General features: G+C 37.4%; 1 protein-coding gene across 1 annotated transcript in view; it reads right to left on the bottom strand.

The window, feature by feature from the left end:
* Positions 1–21,932, bottom strand: part of PDE10A (phosphodiesterase 10A) — a gene marked incomplete at its 5' end in the record, with an annotated part of 577,771 nt that overhangs the window by 99,177 nt on the left and 456,662 nt on the right. The window contains one exon of the mRNA XM_082855961.1: positions 10,400–10,428. Within this exon, the coding sequence (XP_082712087.1) occupies positions 10,400–10,428 (29 nt within the window). The remainder of the gene's footprint in view (positions 1–10,399; positions 10,429–21,932) is intronic.

The raw sequence follows: 21,932 nt of genomic DNA, 5'->3' as shown, positions 1-21,932 counted from the left end.
AGATGCTCAACATCACTAATCATCAGGAAAATGCAAATCAAAACCACAGTGAGATATTACCTCACACTTATCAGAATGGCTATCATCAAAAATCACAAATAACACATGTTGTTGAAAAGCGAACTCTTGTGCACTGCTGGTGGGAATGTAAATTGGTGCAGCCACTGTGGAAAACAGTATGGAGGTTTCTCAAAAAACTAAAAATAAAACTACCTTATGACTCAGCAATTCCATCCCTGGGTATATATCCAAAAAAACCCAAAAACACTAATTCAAAAAGATACATGTACTCCAGTGTTCATAGCAGCATTATTTACAATTGCCAAGATATCGAAGCAACCTAAGTGTCCATCAACAGATGAATGGACAAAGAAGATGTGTTATATATATACAATGGAGTACTACTCAGCGGTAAAAAAGAAGTGAATTTTCCAATTTGCAGCAACATGGATGGACTTGGAGAGCATTATGTTAAGTGAAATAAGAAATAGAAAGACAAATACTGTATGATATCATATGTGGAATATAAAAGATACAACTAGTGAATAAAATGAAAAAGAAGCAGACTCACAGATATAGAGTACAAATTAATGGTCACCAGTGGGGAGAGGGAAGTGGGGAAGGGCAATACAGGGGTAGAGGATTAAGAGGTACAAGCTATTATATTACATATAAAATAGGCTACAAGAATATGTTGTACAACATGGAGAATATAGCCAATATTTTATAATAACTATAAATGAAGTATCACCTTTAAAAATTGTTAATCACTAAACTGTATACCTGTAACTTATATAATATTGCATAGCAACTATACTTCAATAAAAAATAAATTTTTTAAAAAGTAATACTTAATTTGCAGAAAGAAACAGAAACAAAATTATACTAGGCAAATACATGACAGGGATATTCCTGGGTCAAAAAGTAAATGCATGTTTAACTTGACAAGAAAGTGGCAAACATTTTTCAATGTTATATATTAAAGATCAAGTTATCAAAATGATTTGAGTATTTTAGAGGAAAATAAGTTATAAATATAGGTCATTTACTTCACACAAACACCATAGGCAGAAGAATTCTGACTACTCTAAGGATGAGCAATCGCAATGAACAGTTGAGAAAACCTGTGGCCTCAAAGGCATCGTGGGAGAAAAAGAGAACAGGGCTAGGAAAGAGGGTGCTACTGACCCTTTTGCAAATGCTTATTTTAAAAGTCCTCAACAGCAAGCAAGGGATTAGTAGATATTCATCCTGAGCCCATCCTAACACTAAGAGGAAGCTGCCTCGCTTGTCCTGCCACATAACTGAGTGCAGAGGGAAGGCTACACGTGGCGCTAGTTCAGAGGAAGCATCTTACGAAAAGTTGCAAAGGATGGAGAAAACAGGAGGAAAGCAGGAGAGCAACGAGCAGGACATGAGGACAGAATGATCACAGCTTACACTTACGAAAGACAGTAAATTCACGTTAAAAGCGGCGAAAGCAAGCAGGCTGAGAGTCTATAAATGAGTGAGGCATTCTTTTGAAAACACATCATCAGCTCAACCCAAGGACAGAAATAATAAAAACTAATATTCCTAAAGAACACTTAAGTTTTCAAAGGACTATTATTAACTAATTTAATTTAGGGCAAAAAGGTCCATGAGATGAAAGGGCTTTTCATAATAAAAATTTAATTTAGGAAGAATGACTCCAGGAGATAAAATAGTTTCAAATCACTCAAGATAAAATAGTTTCAAATCACTCAAGTAAAATAGATTCAAATCACTTAAGACTGCTAATAGAAAACAAATTAAGTTATCAGGAGAAGATGAATAAAGAGAAGGTTAGAGAAACAAAAGATGTATCTAAGGGCTTTACCTAGTAGGTATACTTCTGAATGTCAGTAAGTCAATAAGTCTTTTTAAACAAATATTTATTCACCAACGTGTCAAGCACTATTGTAAGTATCAGATAAGGCTCTAACGCTCACGGAATTTAAATCCCAGTGAGGAGAAAGTGATAAACAAGAAAATATCAGCTTGTGATAATATCTATGGCAAAAATGAGACATATTTATGACTTTGTTGCCACCTTTAATGTAATAAACTGCGATCTAGGAAAAACTGGATTTTATGCACAACTACTCTTTGGCTGGATCATTACTATTTTCGTTTTTCATTCAATAAGGAAATGTGCACAAAACAATGGCCTTTAATTAGCCTTTGGTTCTGTGGCCAAGACCAAACTCTACTAAGACCAAACAGCTTAATACTGTTTCTCCATTGTTAACACTTTTCAGCATCTATATTCTAAAATAAAGTTGTGGTTGCCAAGAAGGGTCTTAAAAAACAGGTAATAATTTAAAATCTTGTGAAAGAAGAATGTGTTCAGTTCCCATTTTTTAAAGGAATTATCATAATGGTTTGATATTGTTTTTAATCACCACCGTCATGATTAATAGGATCTGTATTCTTCTATACATCACTCATATCATTTTATTATCATTGATCAGGAACAAACTTTAATAGACAGATGATTGGTATGTTTAATTTATTGTTAAGATTATGGGTTTCATCCTTAGTACAAGCAAACAAAAATCACTATCTTTGACCACCGTTTTCCAGTATGTAAATAGAATGAAATATTTTCGTAGAGCAGATGGATGCATTCAGTTACATAGGGAAATATTTTGCAACTAGTTCTCTCAGGAAACCGAGGTGCTTAGAACTGATACTCCACACGGGTTTCTATGGCTATAGTTAATAACTAGCGGCAAAGCCTGTGAAATGAAATTTAGCTAAAACAAACAATGCCATGCTTTATGAGACATTTTCTTTTGGGTTTCCACAAAACTCAAGTTGGAGTGCCTGAAGCTATTTTGACCTGTGTGATATGGAAAACACAGACCCTGCTTGCAGGCTTCCAGCCAGTATTCCTCAGGAAAGTGGGTGATTTTCCATCAGGGTGAGAAATACTTGTTGCGCTCTTTGATATTTAAAATTCAAAATGCCAGAATTTCACTTTACCTGATAGGAACGCTACATCTCTGCCCGCTCTGGCTTCTCCGTCCTACAGATATGCTGATAATCGATGGGACGGTGACCTGCCTGTCCTCGAGGGCCTTGTTTCTAAGTATCCTATTCAACTGTCCAAACCCCACCTCTTAGCCAAATCCTGATTAAAGTAAATTATATATAGGGAGATTTTAGAAGACATGCTTTCTGTCTGCTTCTCCACACATTCTAACTTCTGTCCTTGGGCCACAGCACATGAGCCCCGTGATTATCAACTGGCGGCGGGGTACAGGTAACATGAAACATTACTCCAGATAATTCTGCCATGTGTCTACCTACTCTCGCTCTTTGTATATCACCTTCACTTACTGAACAGCGAACCACATTTTAATAGTATGTCTTTGAAACTTACTAAAGATGGATATAAGATTATATAAACAGATTTGTACTTTTATGAAATTTAGTAATGATAATAAAAACTTTGTCCTTAAGAATAATTGATTGGTATCCTTCCCTAAGACATGTAAAAATAAATAAAGGAAACCTTATTTAAATTGGAATCAGTTAAGGGCAGAAGGGGGAACTCTCATGCAGACCCCAAACAGGAAGAGACTACCTTGCATCTCCAACTGGGAGAAGGCTGCTTACTACCTAACTACCCAGTAGAAGAAAAGAACATCTTCACCCCGCCCAGGCACAGCCCAGCCAACAAGGGACTGTCACAGCTCAGCCAATGAAAAGACACTACACTCTGAACTCCCAGTTTCCTCCAGTGGACTCCTTGCTTATTAAGAGCCCCTCCAAACTTCCCCTTTTCCTCTGTAAAAGGCCATTCCTCTTCCTTGTCTGGACTTGCTTACAGTCTTTGCTATAACATTCTTATCCCAAACTGCAATGCTCTGCTACTCCTGAAAAAAAGATACCTTGCTGGTAAAATAACTGTCTTTTATTTTTAAGGTCAACTTTACACAAGTGAAGCAACCTACTTTGGTTCAGTTTCACGTAACTGGAAGTTAACAGCCTGCTTATTCATAGAAAAGTACTGACTATTCCAATTTTTATTTCTCCTCTTCTGTTTCTTCCCCTATTTTGTTTCTTTGGTCATATTTGTTTTCTGATAACCAATTAAAAATTCTTTTTAAGACTGATATAGTATAAAAAGAAATTGAAAGTGAGTAGATGGGATTAGTTGCGAAGGAGAAGACTTGATGTGTCCTGGGGAGGCTGCCGAAGGTGGGTGAGGCCCCTTGAGCACTCAAGGGCTGTGCGGCAGCCAACTTGCCCCCTGTCCCAGATCATCACGCTTTCTCTCTCGACTGTATTATTTCCGTTAGTATATTTCTGTTGTCATTTAGCCCATTTTTAAAAAGACAAACCAAACATTTTAAAAAGAAAATATCTCAGGGGTGGAGAGTGGAAAGTGGTCAAAAGATACAAACATTCAGTTATAAAATAAGTAAGTTCTGGGGATATAGTGCACAGCATCGTGACTATAATTAATAAGACTGTATTGGATATTTGAAACTTGCTAAAGGGAGTAAATCTTACAGTTCTCACCACAAGGAAAAAGACATTTATAACTATGTGTGGTGGTGGATGTTAACTAGACCTATTGTGAGGATAATTTCACACTATGCACATATATTGAATCATTATGTTGTATACCTGAAACTAACGAAAGATTATGTGTCAATTATATCTCAAGAGAAATATCTCAGCTCCCTATTTAGCTACCACCCTATTTCTCTTCTCTCTTTTAAGGCAAGACTCCGTAAAACAATTGTCTGTATTTGCTGCCTACAATTTCTCTTCTTCCTCTCCCTCTCCCTCCCTCTCCTTCTCCCTCTCCTCTCTCTCTCTCTCTCTCTCTCTCTCTCTCTCTCTCTCTCTCTCTCTCTCTCCCTCTCTCTCTCTCTCAAACTCAACCTAATATGTCCAGTGAAACAGCTCTTACTTAAGTCACCAATGACTCCACTTTGCCAAATCCAGTTGTCAACTCTCAGGCTTCATTACCCTTGAAATACAGGCAGCATTTAACACACCGGTGATCATTCTCTCTGTCTTGACATAATTTCTCCTCCTTGCCAGGATGCACACACCCCTGGTCCTCCTCTTGCCCCTTGGACACCTCTCTTCAGTCTCTGTAGGTCCTCCTCCCATCCCAGGCTTCTAAATGTTCTGTGCCGGGGCTGGCCTTTGGTTTTTATCCTCTTCTCAAACCACAAGCACTTCCTAGGTGATCTCATCTAGCCTCACCACTCCACATACCACCCTACATGCTGATGATTCTCAACTCGCCCATATTACTAAGACTTCTCAGAGTTCTATCTCTAATCCAGATCATTTCCCTATACTCCAGACTTAAATATCCAGCCAACTACTTAACATCTCTATTTAGAAATCTACGAGTATCTCAGACTTAGCACATCTAAGACTAAGCACCCAGTAGTGGTCTCTGTTTCCCCCTCCTCCACACACACCTTGACCTGCCCCTCTGGCAAACACTCCCATCTAAGTAATAGCAACTCACCCTTCCATCTGCTCAGGCAAAACCTCGATGCGATCATTGCTCTTTTTTGTCTCTTTTTATACCAGACGTCTGATTAATCGGCAGTTCTTGTTCACTCTACTTTCCAAATATACGTAGAATTCAGTCTACCAAATCCAAACACTTCTCCCCACCTCCATCCTCATCAGCCGGGGACAAGCCATCTTCATCTCTCACCAGGATGACCGCACTAGCCTCTACCTGCCACCACCCTCGGCAATGAAAGTCCTGCCGAATTTATTAAGATTTCTGCACTTACGTTTGCACTAGTAAAACTGGTCAATACTTTTTCTATTTTGTATAATGCTCTAATTTTTGTTTTAGGAATAAAATTCGGTCTTGAGTGAGATAAGTTATTTTCTTAGCTTTGGAAATACATACTTTATATTATGTAGGAATTTTCTCCTTTTTTATGTTTGGTGGAATTATCCAGTAAGAGCTTTTGGGTATCGTGCCATTTTAGGGGGGTCTTTTAATAACTTTTCAGTTTTTTTTCGTTGGTTAACAATATATTTAGGTTTCTTAACTCTTTTTCAATCAATTTTAATAATTTATAATTTCCTTAAAATTTCCCATTACATCTAATTTTTCAAATGCATTAGTATCTACTATTCCTTATTAAATTAGTAATAATCACCCTGTTGCCTGTACTATAGTTATCTTTCCTTTCGCATTCCTTAATATTTGTTATTTTCTTATTTCTTGAATAGATTGCCAAACACAGCCTATTTTATTGATCTATTTAAGAAAATATCTTTTCCATTATTAATCAAGCCTGTATTTTAAATTGTGGGCCATTAATTTCTTTTCATTAATTCCCTCTGCTTTTAAAAAGTTTATTTTTGGTGTTCTAGAAATGAATATAAGAATATAAATTTTCATCCTATTGCACACCTTAGGTTTGGTAGATTTTGTCCCCATTTTACATTTGAGCCTTTTAAAAGTTATTTTTTTAAAAGGTCACCCAGATGAAGAGTGGCAAAGTAGAAATTCAAATCTAAGTGTGATTTACACTATACCAGAGAAGTTCTTCTGAATGTATCACACGCAAAAGACATAGAGATGCAATTCACACAAAAAGAAACATAGTTAACATATGGCAATATGTTTATTTGCTTTAAAAAAATATTAAAATAATGGCATGCCATTTACACAAGAAGAGATATAATTGCTAATCAAATTGGGTTAAAATGAAACCTTAAGTTGGAACAATAATTTGATAAACCAACTTAACAATGTATATTAATTGTCATAAAATATTTGTGTCCTTTGACCAAGTAGCCTTGAATCAGTGTTTTTCCTCAGGACATATTTCATAAGACTAAAACTGCTGTATAAAAATTAGAATATAATGAAACATATCTACAGCATTTTAAGCGACAAAGACAGCACCCACGAATTCTAGACCTGGCTAAACTTCTCATATTCTAGCACTCAGGACCCAAACACTCTTCTTATCTTGTTTTCTCTCTCTTTTCCTGTCAGAAGCTGGAACCACTTAACAACAACAACAACAATAATAGTAAAATAAAAGATTAACTTCGCTGACTAGATGAAAACAAATGACACAGATATGACAGCTACCACATCCCTCTAGACCCCCTCCTGCCTCAACCTCTCTGACCAGGGCTCTTTCCTGCACTCATTCAGTTCTGGCCCACATGACCTCCTTCTGTAACGTGAACCTTCCTGCCTCTGGGCCCTTGCACTTGCTGTGCCATCTGCCTGGAGTGCTCTTCCCGCAGTTCTCAGCATGGTTCCCTCCTTCATCTCCCATAATATTTCCTCAGTTACCCTGATAAGCCATCCCTGGCTGCACACTCACACCCCTAGCACCACATCCTCTGTCCTGGCTTTGTCTCTACAGTTAAGACCACTCCTAATCCACCATCACTCTCTATCAGCTCATTCTGCTTTATTCTTCTATGTACTTATCATAATATTTATCACTGCCTGATATATAAAAATTAAAAAAAAAACAACTTGCAACTGTCTCCACCACCACCTTCCATACTATGATAACTGGAATACTGTTCTGCACTGTATCCCTAAAACCTAGAACAGTGCCTGGCATATAAATGCCCAAGAAATATTTGTCTATGGAATAGCAGGTAAGGAGGAAGACACGGAGAGAGGGAGGGATGGAAGGAGAAAGAGAGGAAGAAAGAGGGGACGGAGAAAGGGCTTCAGACTCATAGATCTGACTTGACTTCATGGAAAAAACATCTTCCATTTCTGGATCAATAACCAGAAATGTCCTATAGTTTCTTGGAAAAGCGAATTCTCCCTAAACCCTATTACAGATACATAGTGTCCGAGGGCTACCTGGCCTACCTCGTCTTATCAGGGTCAAGCCACAATTGGTCTATAATGTCATGGCATTGCCTCAACCTTCTAAAAATTATATTAATAATGCATACTTTGTCCAGAGAATGTCAACCCAGACCCTTAGGAGGCCCACGGGAAAAAAAATTATTTTAAGTGAGTGTGTCTCACTGGGAAAGACAGAACACAATCCCTCTAATTAAAGAGCTCTGTATGGAGTAGGGGGTATAGCCTTTTTTGAGCTGCTACAAAAGTCAAAACAATACTAGTAGATGGCAATTAAAGAGAGGTTGTTTGGCGCTAAGTGAGAAAGTATGTCACAATAACCGGAACTGCCTGGAGGGGTAAGAATCTGCGTCACTCAAGAGCATGCTTTTGACAATGGATGTGCCCTGTGGCCAGTCACCAGTTACCAAAGGTTTGCACTAGGATTTCTAAAGCTTAATTTTAACTTAAAACATTGGTATACTATTTTATAATGCAAATTCTATGTATCAGAACTGACCAAGATCTGGGGTATATTCAGAAAAAAAAAAAAAAAACAACTTTTAAAGATCCTGGCAACTGATACTATTCTAGGTTATCTGTTCATATAATTATCATTTCTCACCTGCAATTGCATTTTCTCCAAATTTGGTATAAAGTAAAAGAATTTTATAAAATAATAGCAAAGAAAAAATGACTATGTATAGTTTATCATCATTTCTAATGGGCTTAAAGATAGTGTGTGGTATTGTCTGCATCTCTTCTCTCTTCACCCGGAGGAAGGCACTGGCATAGTAAGAAGTAGGTGGCAATCTGAATCCAAGATGTCTTGTGGCGATATTTTGCATAACTAAAATATATAGAAATGCATTCAATTAAAAAGTCTACTCCTTGTCTATATAGCTGTTCTCCCCAAATAGAACCTGGCTTATAATTGAAAGAGTGAGCTGCAGTAACAAAATCAGTTATGACAGACAGTATGGTACAAAATCTTTAAACTGGGGGACCCTGGAGGTGAAGGGCGAGTTCCACCAAACAGGTGGATAGAGTTAATATATTGAAATAAGCAAGGTATCAGAAGGGCAGCTCTGGTCTTTGCTGTGAGCAGAACAGGGTGTAAGGAAAACACGGGGTGGGTTGAAACCACCTTTTTGGGCATCTCTTTTCCCACTTCTCTCAAAAACAACAACAATGTCTAAAATCTTCTGAAGGCTATAAAGGTTAAATTGAGGTTAGGGGTTCCCTATAAACTAAAGTTATTCTAAAACAAGAATATTGATGAGTAAGTTGTAGTTTTTTTCCTACTGTCCTGGTTTTATAGACACCTGGTACTATCTCAGAGATCTGAGATAGTAGCTTTGCCAATATCGACACCCCAGTATCTTATGACGGCCCAGGTCCACTTGTGAGAATATTCTTTTATCCTCAAACATGGCTTTTCAGCCATTTCTGCTGCGCTCAGTAGCTGTAAAATTCCAGGCTGATCCCTCTGTCCCCTGATATACCTCGAAGCACTCAGTCTTGGGAACTTTCCAGGTGTGAACCCTGTAAACGTGAAGTTAATAGTGCATGTACCCAGGAAAACCCTGAGACTTACAGAACCCTTAAGAGCCTGTTAGGTTGCTAGGGACAGAAGAAATTCTGCCCAGCCTCCAACAATGGTCCTTGTCATTTTAAAGATTCCTTTCTACAGATAATTAAAAATAAAGGAATAGATCTATATATGTGATCCTGATAAAAGTACTTCAGTTTATATCTTATGATAAAGAGTGATCTCTTACATAAGGTTGCATCAGATACAATTCTGATTATTTTCAACATTGAATCCACATTTTAAGATCTTTATCTGTAAACAGGATATACAGTTAAGATTCTTTTTCATATGTAATTACAGAATTATAATTTTGTAGCATTAAACGTGGCATGCTAAAATGCTCTCGATACTCATTTCCCATAAGCTTTTAAATTTAAGTCTCATAACTTTAACACTAAGTGTTTCTCTTGAACGTGAGAACGATGCATTTAGTATTTCTAAAAGTACCGAAGAACATCACGTCTCCAGCTCACGAGTAGTCACCTTTTGTTCTCCCAGAAAGAAGGTGCATGAACTTAAAGGCAGGGTTAGCCCGGTAGCACACGTGCAAAGCCACTGAGCGGGGGATGGTGAGGAAGCGGCCTGAGCAGACCGTTGCCACATGGGAACTCGGTGTCAGTGCTGCCCTGTCTTATGGTTTTTCAAGAGAAGCCAGAAATCCAATCTTAATATGCACTCTCTCAACATCTAAATGTTGGCAAAAAATTCAGAAAACTCCATAAGCATGGGCAGGCCAAATGGAACGCATCTGTTAGCTGTATTCAGTTTGAGGCCTCCAATTTCACACCTCTCTCCTCACTGGCTTTACTCCATACTGATGAGTGATACGCTGGAGAGGGCACTCACTTTTTGTAATTATTCTTCTAACACTTAAACACGTTAGAGCACTGAAAATATACAAAAGAATTTATTTCCTATATTGTGGTATCAAAAATGATATTCACGTTACTTACCCTGCTGACTTCTTTAGGAGATGATTCATCTGGGGGATGGAGAAGGGAGGGAGAAAAAATACAATTAGAAAGTCTGAGTAGTTTCTGAAATACAGAACATGTCATTCCCGCTCAATAAACTAGAAGGCTATTTGCAATGCCTCCGCTTGTGAAATCTAGGAATTTGGTTTTAAAACTCTATAAAAGTTAAACAGTAAGTTTAAAGCTAGATGTATGTATTAATTTTGGAGGGAAATGAAATAACACAACAGTTTGCCAGTCATTTTCAAGATTACCTTTTTAGAGATTCTAAAATGGTAGTACCTGCAAATATGGCTACACTGTGGTGTTTATCAAATACACGTACCTAGAAAGGGTTTGTAATATTTGCAATATTCTAAATGACACAACCCACATGAATATCTCAAATGGTCATTGACACTTGTGCTGTGAGGGTTATTTCCAGCATTTCTAATTTGCTGAAATAAGACATGTGCCTGCATGGCTCCCTGGTTAAGGCGTGAAACACACCTATTAATAGTGCTGCTTTGTACCACGGATCCCAGGAGTTGGCGGGGGCGGGGGGGTTGTACCAGCATGTCAGCATTCTTCACTAGTAAAATCAGACTCATGGACTGACCTGGTCTAGCTGAGGCCCTCTGAAGGGCTCTCGCCACGAATCTGGCTACAGGGCAAGAATATGCCTGTGTCCACCAGCAGGGTACAAGAAACAAACTGTCCAAGACTCCACTTTAGGTCCACTGGTTAAGAGTATCCCATGCCCAGTAACTGGCTCTGACCCAGAGAAAAGGTGTTGATATGGCCCTTCCAGAGGAAGGGTGACTGGAGCTGGGCCTCTGCAGACCGCTCACAGGGAGGCAGCCTTTAATTTCATGCTGTTGCTGTCTTGTGCCTTGTTTAGCAACCAAACCCTCTCTAACTACCACCACCAGCACACACTTAACACAGCAGATTTCTAATGTATTCTACATAAAAGCACAGCCTAACCTATCTCAACACTGACGAAGTTCATAAGCCCAGACAGGGCTGTGATTCTTCTTTCTCCTTCAATATTCTTATTAACTAAACCACTGAGTCCTTTTGTTTCCTCTTTTTTCTTATCTTTCTCAGATTTACTGCTTACCATCCATTTCCACAAATAACATTAAGTCTAGTTCCAAATCACCTATCAACCAGTAACCTTTAAGCTGATCCCTGAATCCAACATCTGCCCTGGCAATCATGCCTACACACACACACACACACACACAAACACACACACACACACCCAGTTTATCTTTCAAAAATATCGCATCTATCATGCCCCTTGGATGCTTCATAATTTAAAGTAAATTAGACTTCAAAACTTGCTGCATGTTGCCTTTTCCTGGGAACCTTTTCAAAATTCGCAAGCTTGGGACTATCAGATAGTAAGCGTTCAACAAGCAGGTCCTATTTTTTTGTATTACCGTATTAATACATACTTGCTTATATATTTTTCTTATAATTGTTCCACAACGGTTTGAGCATTGCCTCTGATTTCCCTAAGAATGTAACCATGTTATAGGAAAAACATTTATTTTATCTTATACACTGAAGTCACATCATAGAAACATTTTCATTTATTCTTTAACTCCTAACCTCTTATTCTTTTCTAAACCTCTCTGAAGATGGGACTCTTTGATTTAATCATCACGACAAATTTATTAACAGATTATAAAGTTGTAGAGGCATATATGTTTTAAATTCTTTTTAATTTTTATCTAAGAAATTCAATGAACAGGGTTGAAAATTCAAGGTTGATTAAAACGTGCAAAGGAAGGCAGCAGCTGTGTGAACAAGTTTACTGTGGGGCTGAATGGAGTTTTCAAGCTGTCACCCTTTGCCACCTTCCACTCTCCAGTCATCGGTACGATCTGAAAGTTAGTTCAAAGGAAGAAGAGCTCGAATGTCCAGACATCTGTACATAAACGTCCCCTTTGTTTTTTCCTCTAGTTTTGCGTAGTGCTTCTCAAACTTGAGTGTGCATAAGAAACTCTACTGATAAGTATTTATAAAAACCAATTTTTTTCTTGCTTTATGGACAAAGTATTTGAAAGAAAAATGCTACCTATAACTTATTTCTGGATTCTTCACCTTATGTACAGATTTAGAAATAAATCATCTATCTCTTCCTCCAACTTAGAAGCCAAACAATTTTTGTTAAATGAATGTCAAGTCCATTACATTTAGGGAACATGGTCTTTTCGCTGAGGAAATTAATGGGTCCAGTGAATTTGTTAGGATAAGGGAAGCTTCCTTCCTATTTCCTATACTTGGAATTTTCATTTTGTCGAACTCTCTTGCCCAAGGCAAGTTTCAGCATGTTGCAGACAACCCATTCACTTTCTCGTCCACAGTGGAGAGGACAGGATGACCGCATGGCAGAGGTGGCACGGCTAGTGGCTCAGAGCGTGCACTGTGGTCAGAAGCCCACGTGGCCAGTCACTTGCTGTCTCACTTTTTGGCAAGGTGTCTGACTTCTTCTGCCACCTTATAAGCCTGAAGTGAGACAACATCCTATCAATATAATTTGATACTGAAAAATATTCTTTTCCACAAAAACATTTTCAGTGTAAGGTTAAGAGACCACAACTTAGAATGATTCCTAAGAACCCACAACTCTGGAACGTCTCTGTACACTTCCAACACGTACTCCCAGCTAAACTGTCTGAGTGGCATTTCACATGGTTCAGGAATGAAGCTCACTTAAAAGCGAAGGGACAGGCAATCATGGAAAAGAAGGGAATTGCCGTGGATGGGAGAGTTTGAGTCCTTCATGAGCATCAGATTAGCAACAAAGATGTGAGCAACAGCAGACACTAATTTTTGTGTGGCTTTAGGGTTCTGTAAACATTTGTTTATTCAAGAAATGTGTACTACGGATCCATTATGTGCCAGGCATTTAATTAACCCTGTTCTCAAGAAGCTTAAATTCTAGTGGGAAGAATAAACAGGAAAAAATTTTAAATAATTTCAGAAAGGGAATATTGATGCTTGTTAAAGAGAAATTTATTTTTTTTTAAAAAAAGAAACCGTCTTCAATGTAAGCATCATTTTAATAATTTTTTAAAGCCTTAGGAAGAATAGCTCATGCAACAAAAAATCTCCTGGAGGATTTCTTAGTAAGTACACCTTTCAGCAAGTACTTAATTTGGAATATTTTATAAATCCTTATAACTGTGCACATATTTGTACGTTGTTTTTTGTGATCAATTTTGATATTTCTTATATGAAATGGGATTTCAGGAATGAATCCAAATTTATAAGCAGAACTTAAAGGGATTTACATTATGATGACTGATTTAAAGTTCTGTGTCTGCTTCTAATATTCGTCTTTACTCTGGTGTTTAGCCTTAAAGTAAGAGCTCCAGAAATACAGAGTAGACAAAAATTCCACTAAAACTCATATTCTTTAGAATCAATAAGAAATTATTAAATTTTCTTACTATTTGAGCCATAGAAACTATAGACAAAAGTGAATACCATTAAAGAAAAACAAAATGTGATAAAGAAAAATAACAAATAGAATAACAAAATAAGTTTAATAAATTATTATAGATCTAAAAAAGATCCACTTAAAACCAAGCATTAAAGAGTTTTGATTGATTCTTATGATCCTTAAGTAATTTTATTCTTTGTTGATCTTTTAAAATCTTCCTACTGAAAAAGAATATATATTTTTTTACAATAAAGAAAACAGATTCAATATAACCCAAGACTGCAGCTGCTAAAAATGATGATGAATGTTTATGTTTATTTATTGACATGAAAAATTGTCCATGATTTGGTTAAGTGAAAATATATGTATATGTATTTAATCTATAAGTGTATGTAAACACATACACGTTTTATAAATTATATACATAGACACACAAATTGGTTTCAATTACAAATTATGTTTTCTTCAGTATATCATGTTACAAGTCTGAAATGAAAACAATTATGGTCGTGTATAATTTATACACGTATAAATGTGTTTTAATATTGTTAAAAAGAAAACTTTTTGGATCGATTATCATTTCCTTGAAGTACAATATACAGTTATTTTGACTAAATCTTCCACGGTTAAGTTCTCGGCTTTCAGTGCTCATCCTGTAGTATAAGAAGAGAAGTCTAAGAAGTCACGCATTGATACTATGTATCCAGAGAGGAGAAATGGGGACCACAGGATAGAGAACTTGGGGATCGTTGCAAAGATGTCACTGCACCTCAGTCCTTCAAGATTATCCATCTCACTTTGCCTTGCAGTCTCTGCAGATAATGTAAATGGAGCATACTCGTCTTCTCCTTGTGGGAAATATGTATTTCCCATGAAAATGAATAAACCAGCCATCGTTTATACAAACCTCCATCTCTTAGGAGCTGGTGCGGCTCCATTCAGCCTCCTCCAGCCATTTCTGGCACAGCTATGGAGCTTGTCTAGAGACAGCCATGTGTCTTCTAACAATGCAGTCTTAACGACTCAATCCACAAATATCTATCAGATGTCTAATACGTGCCAGATACTGAATAAATGTCTCAGTTGGCTCAATCGTACCAAAGGGGAGGACTTCAATTCCATGGCTTTGAGAGCAAACAAAAAGGCAGCCTTTGGCCCTAGTTGGTGGCAGGAGACACCTTGTAGTCATGAGAGGAGTCAACCCCAAACGATAACCCAGCAAGGGCAACAGAGGAGAAGGGGAGGCGGGCACAGAGCATTGGGCAGAAGGAGAGGGCAGCTGGGGGAGAGGAAAGAGAGAAAAGCCGGATCTCTGGAGACATTTCTAACCAATTTAATCAGCCAGCCTTGAAGACTGCCTTACCTAAAAGCTTCTTCATATGTGAGACAGTTTATTTCCCTATTGATTAAGCCAATTTTACCAGGTGAAACAGAAAGCCCTCAAAAGGAAATGAGGAAAGGAAATGAAGGAAATGTAATAAAATGTTAATAGGATATTACTTTTATATCATTAAATCAATACATCATTATTTAAAATAAAATCTTCAGGAAGCTCTCCGATTCCTACCAAAAATAAACGAATCCCTTTGCTTAGGATTCAAGTCCTCACAATTTGGTTCTATTTTTCCAACTGGAATCTGTAACAACAGGACTCAACAACTGGTCTTACTAGAGCCCCAAATATGCTTTGCTCACTCTTAACCCAAAATCTTCATACCTTCCAACAACAAGTATTTTTTGAGCACCTACTCAATAACTAAGTTCCTGGCACTATCCTCGGTGCCTACAATATATCTGAGAACAAAAAAAGACAGTAATCCCTGTCCTCCTGAAGCTTCATTCTAAAGGCAGGAGATGGGCCATAAACATGATAAATGACTAAATTATACAGCAAGCTGGAAGTGGTAACAAAGTAGACCAGGTTAAGAAGGATCAGAAAGCAAGGGGGGAGTGGCTGGGGGCAGGCTGCAGATGAAAGTGTGGTTAGAGAAGACCTCCTCCAGGGGATGGGCTATAGAAGCAGCTGAGGAAAAGGGAAAAGCATTCCATGCGGAGGGATCGGCCTGAGCAAAGGCACTGAGGCATGAGGGTGCCTGCTGTTTCCTCAAAGTTGATTCCTCCCTCTTCCCACACATTGAAGTCTTTCAAGACTCAGCTCAATTTGTATCTTGTCTCTGAGGCCCTCTCAAAAGCACATAGGCCCACTGTATGTCTTCCCTCAGAATTCTCACACACTCCTTTCCTGCGAGGAGAGCAGACTGCTACATTAAAAGAGAAGATAGGCTTAGAGTCCAAAGAGATCTGTTTTCAACTCTCAGCTTCACTTACAGACCATACATGGGCTCCTTGACCTTCCAAACTTGGTAATCTCACATGTATAAAATGAGGTCGCTTCAGGAGGTGCTGGGATCAGGGGAGATGATGTACATACAGTTTTTGCACAGAGCGGGCTCTCAATAAATTGCACTTTTCTTTCTCCGCATTCAACCTGGCATTGACTACATTCTGCTTTGTGTGGATAACTATATACATACGAATGACTTAACTTCTTCACTGAATACAAGTTCTTGGAGACAACAGGCCACATCTAATATTTCTTTTACATTACTGGGGGGTGGAGGCATCTCAAAAAATGATTCTTAAATGATTAAGATATAATGATTCTTTTGCATACAGACAGCAACCTCGTGGTAAAACATTAGGAGATTGTTACCTCTGCCAACGTTTTAAAATCTCGTGGCCTAACTATTAAACATAGTGCTCAAATCACTTCACTTCTGTTATGCTTCTTACTTCAATTTTCTAACGCTAAAAACCAGGAATTTATGGAAGAATATGAGACATGTAATCAAGACCTGAAGTACCAGATGGATTGATTTTTGCCAATAAACCCTCTATTTTGCAGTTACTGATGAGGAAACATGAAATAATCTACAAATCACTAAATAACTGGACAGTATAAAGAACTATATACTTATTGTAGTCTTGGTCAAAAAGGGGGGGGGAGGAAATAATAAGTTTACAAGCTATATCACAAAACAGGAAAAATTATTTTTTTCCCTGAAGGACTGTAACGATTTTCAGTAACTTACAGAATCACATTTTCTAGCACACCCCATCGTAGTCTATTCTTTGCATTTATTTCTATATAAACAGAAGGAGACCATTCCTAGTGAGAGTTAGTCCATGAAGCTTTCCAATTCTATAAATGAAAAGTGATGGTTTAAAAAGGCATTGTGTGAATCGCAGGTGGTCTTCTGTATATAATGTAATAACTTACAAAGTACCTTCCTTATACCTATAAATATAAATATATATATATATATATATATAGAAGCAAAGTTATCATTAAACAATCATTAGGTATCATTAAACATTCACTTACTATGTTTCTCTCCATTTCTATATATTGCGTTATAGAACTTAGCTATTTCTAAATGTCCTGGAGCTGTGTGGATTCTGTGTCTTTGAACTCTGCTTTGGTATCATGTTCGTGACAACTGTAACTCACTGTAAGGTTCACCGTTAGCAACCTGAGCAACATCTCTCCCAGAGGCAAATGCAGAGCTGATCTTAGTTTCTCAATTGATAACATGTGAGCTGTTGAAATAGAGAAGCAATTCTATCATTCTGACAGAAGAAACCAAAGTAATTAAATGTAAACTCCGTTAACATTTGGAGAATTAGTCACCTTTTAGCATGGGAAGTTTTATATTCAATAATGTCTTCCAAAATTCATAGTTTCAAGTAACTATTTAGAAACAGCTAAGGAACTTAAAAATTTATTATAATAGATAGGTAAAAATTATAAATAAAAATTATTGAGGCTTCCTAAAACTCTTACAATATTTTGTGCCTTTTAAAACATATCTTTATAATGATGCTTCAATATTGAGGATGTGGGGATATGAGAAATCCAAAGCTTTCCTATCATATTTATAAAAATAATCAACAAAAAAGGGCTTAGCATCAAAGTCTACATGGTCTAGGAGTTTTCTGAGGATGGGGGAAAAAAATCCCAGAATGTATTGATCACCTCTAGATTTCACAAATTCTCTGGAGCATACAAGATTCCATGAAATTTGGACATCACACACTGCTATGTCAACAGAGATCTTTTTTTCCTTTTAACATCTTTATTGTAGTATAATTGCTCTACAATGGTGTGTTAGTTTATGCTGTATAACAAAGTGAATCAGCTATACATATACATATATCCCCATATTTCCTCCTCCTTGTGTCTCCCTCCCGCACTCACTATCCCACCACTCTCGGGGGTCAGAAAGCACCGAGCTGATCTCCCTATGCTATGCGGCTGCTTCCCACTAGCTATCTGTTTTACATTTGGTAGTGTATATATGTCCATGCCACTCTCTCACTTCGTCCCAGCTTACCCTTCCCCATCCCTGTGTCCTCAAGCTCATTCTCTACGTATGCATCTTTATTCCTGTCCTGCCCCTAGGTTCTTCAAAACCAGTTTTCTTTTTTTTTTAGGTTCCATATATATGTGTTAGCATACGGTATTTGTTTTTCTCTTTCTGACTTACTTCACTCTGTATGACAGTCTCTAGGTCCATCTGCCTCAATACAAAGAACTCAATTTAGTTTCTTTTTATGGCTGAGTAATATTCCATTGTATATATGTGCCACATCTTCTTTATCCATTCATCTATCGATGGACACTTAGGTGGCTTCCATGTCCTGGCTATTGTAAATACAGCTGCAATGAACATTTTGGTACATGACTCTTTTTGAATTATGGTTTTCTCAGGGTATATGCCCAGTAGTGGGATTGCTGGGTCATATGGTAGTTCTATTTGTAGTTTTTTAAGGAACCCCCATACTGTTCTCCATAGTGGCTGTATCAATTTACATTCCCACCAACAGTGCAAGAGGGTTCCCTTTTCTTCACACCCTCTCCAGAATTTATTGTTTGTAGATTTTTTTATGATGGCCATTCTGATGGGTGTGAGGTGGTACCTCATTTTAGTTTTGATTAGCATTTCTCTAATGATTAGTGATGTTGAGTAGCTTTTCATGTGCTTCTTGGCCATCTGTATATCTTCTTTGGAGAAATGTCTATATAGGTTTTCAGCCCATTTTTGGATTCAGTTGTTTGTTTTCTTGATATTGAACTGCATGAGCTGCTTGTAAATTTTGGAGATTAATCCTTCGTCAGTTGCTTCGTTTGCAAATATTTTCCCCCATTCTCAGAGTTTTCTATTCGTCTTGTTTATGGTTTCCTTTGCTGTGCAAAAGCTTTGAAGTTTCATTAGGTCCCATTTGTTTATTTTTGTTTTTATTTCCATTTCTATAGGAGGTGGGTCAAAAAGGATCTTGCTGTGATTTATGTCATAGAGTGTTCTGCCTATGTTTTCCTCTAAGAGTTTTATAGTGCCTGGCCTTACATTTAGGCCGTTAATCCATTTTGAGTTTATTTTTGTGTATGGTGTTAGGGAGTGTTCTAATTTCATTCTTTTACATGTAGCTGTCCAGTTTTCCCTGAACCACTTATTGAAGAGGCTGTCTTTTCTCCATTGCATATTCTTGCCTCCTTTATCAAAGATAAGGTGACCATATGTGTGTGGTTTATCTCTGGGCTTTCTATCCTGTTCCATTGATCTATACTTCTGTTTTTGTGCCAGTACCATACTGTCTTTATTACTGTCATTTTGTAGTATAGTCTGAAGTCAAGGAGCCTGATTCCTCCAGCTCCATTTTAATTTCTCAAGATTGCATTGGCTATTTGGGGTCTTTTGTGTTACCGTACAGATAGTGAAATTTTTTGTTCTAGTTCTGTGAAAAATGCCATTGGTAGTTTGATAGGACTTGCACTGAATCTGTAGATTGCTTTGGGTAGTAGAGTCATTTTCACAATGTCAGTTCTTCCAATCCAAGAACATGGTGTATCTCTCCATCTGTTGGTATCATCCTTAATTTCTTTCATCAGTGTCTTATAGTTTTCTGCATACAGGTCTTTTGTCTCCTTAGGTAGCTTTATTCCTAGGTATTTTATTCTTTTTTTTGCAATGGTAAATGAGAGTGTTTCCTTAATTTCTCTTTCAGATTTTTCATCATTAGTGTACAGGAATGCAAGAGATTTCTGTGCATTAACTTTGTATCCTGTTACTTTACCAAATTCATTGATTAGCTCTAGGAGTTTTTTGGTAGCATCTTTAGGATTCTCTATGTATAGTATCATGTCATCTTCAAACGGTGACAGTTTTACTTCCTCTTTTCTGATTTGGATTCCTTTTATTTATTTCCCTGATTGCTGTGGTTAAAACTTCCAAAACTATGTTGAATAATAGCAGTGAGAGTGGGCAACCTTGCCTTGTTCCTGATCTTAGTGGAAATGGTTTCAGTTTTTCACCATTGAGAATAATGTGGGCTGTGGGTTTGTCATATATGGCCTTTATTATGTTGAGGTAAGTTCCCTCTATGCCTACTTTCTGGAGGGTTTTTATCATAAATGGGTGTTGAATTTTGTCAAAAGCTTTTTCTTCATCTATTGAGATGATCATATGGTTTTTGTCCTTCAATTTGTTAATATGGTTTATCACATTGATTGATTTGCGTATATTGAAGAATCCTTGCATTCCTGGGATAATCCCCACTATCATGATTTATGATCCTTTTAATGTGCTGTTGGATCCTGTTTGCTAGTATTTTGTTGAGGATTTTTGCATCTGTGTTCATCAGTGATATTGGCCTGTAGTTTTCTGTTTTCTGTGACATCTTTGTCTGGTTTTGGTATTAGGGTGATGGTGGCCTCGTAGAATGAGTTTGGGAGTGGTCCTCCCTCTGCTATATTTTGGAAGAGTTAGAGAAGGAAAGGTGTTAGCTCGTCTCTAAATGTTTGATAGAATTCGCCTGTGAAGCCATTTGGTCCTGGGCTTTTGTTTGTTGGAAGATTTTTAATCACAGCTTCAATTTCAGTGCCTGTGATTGGTCTGTTTATATTTTCTATTTCTCCCTGGTTCAGTCTCGGAAGGTTGTGCTTTTCTAAGAATTTGCCCATTTCTTCCAGGTTGTCAATTTTATTGGCACATAGTTGCTTGTAGTAATCTCTCATGATCCTTTGTATTTCTGCAGGGTCATTTGTTACTTCTCCGTTTTTGTTTCTAATTCTATTGATTTGAGTCTTCTCCTTTTTTCTCTTGATGAATCTGGCTAATGGTTTACCAACTTTGTTTGTCTTCTCAAAGATCCACCTTTTAGTTTTATTGATCTCTGCTAGCTTTTCCTTCATTTCTTTTTCATTTATTTCTGATCTGATCTTTATGATTTCTTCCCTTCAGCTAACCATGGGGTATTTTTGTTCTTCTTTCTCTAATTGCTTTAGGTGTAAGGTTAGGTTGTTTGAGATTTTTCTTGTTTCTTGAGGTAGGATTGCATTGCTATAATCTTCCTTCTTAGAACTGCTTTTGCTGCATCCCATAGGTTTTGGGTCATCGCGTTTTCATTGCCATTTGTTTCTAGGTAGTTTTCTGATTTCCTCTTTGATATCTTCAGTGATCTCTTGGTCATTTAGTAGTGAATTGTTTAGGCTCCATGTGTTTTTATTTCTTACAGATTTTTTCCTGTAATTGATATCTTGTCTCATAGCATTGTGGTCAGAAAAGATACATGATACAATTTCAATTTTCCTAAATTTACCAAGGCTTGATTTGTGACCCAAGGTATGATCTATCCTGGAGAATGTTCCATGAGCACTTGAGAAGAAAGTGTATTCTGTTGTTTTAGGCTGGAATGTCCTATAAATATCAATTAAGTCCATCTTGTTTAACACACTGTTTACAGCTTGTGTTTCCTTATTTATTTTCATTTTGGATGATCTGTTCATTGGTGAAAGTGGGATGTTAACGTCCCCTACTAAGATTGTGTTACTGTCGATTTCCCCTTTTATGGCTGTTAGGTTTTGCCTCATGTATTGAGGTTCTCCTATGTTGGGTGAATAAATATTTACAGTTGTTATATCTTCTTCTTGGATTGATCCCTTGATCACTATGTAGTGTCCTTCTTTGTCTCTTGTAATAGTCTTTATTTTAAAGTCTTTTTTGTCTGATATGA

The sequence above is a fragment of the Leucopleurus acutus genome (assembly GCF_964270905.1).
Source record: "Leucopleurus acutus genome assembly, chromosome: 15".
NCBI lineage: Eukaryota > Metazoa > Chordata > Mammalia > Artiodactyla > Delphinidae > Leucopleurus > Leucopleurus acutus.
The sequence above is the reverse complement of the archived record's forward strand: the minus strand, read 5'-3'. Positions and strand labels throughout refer to the sequence as shown.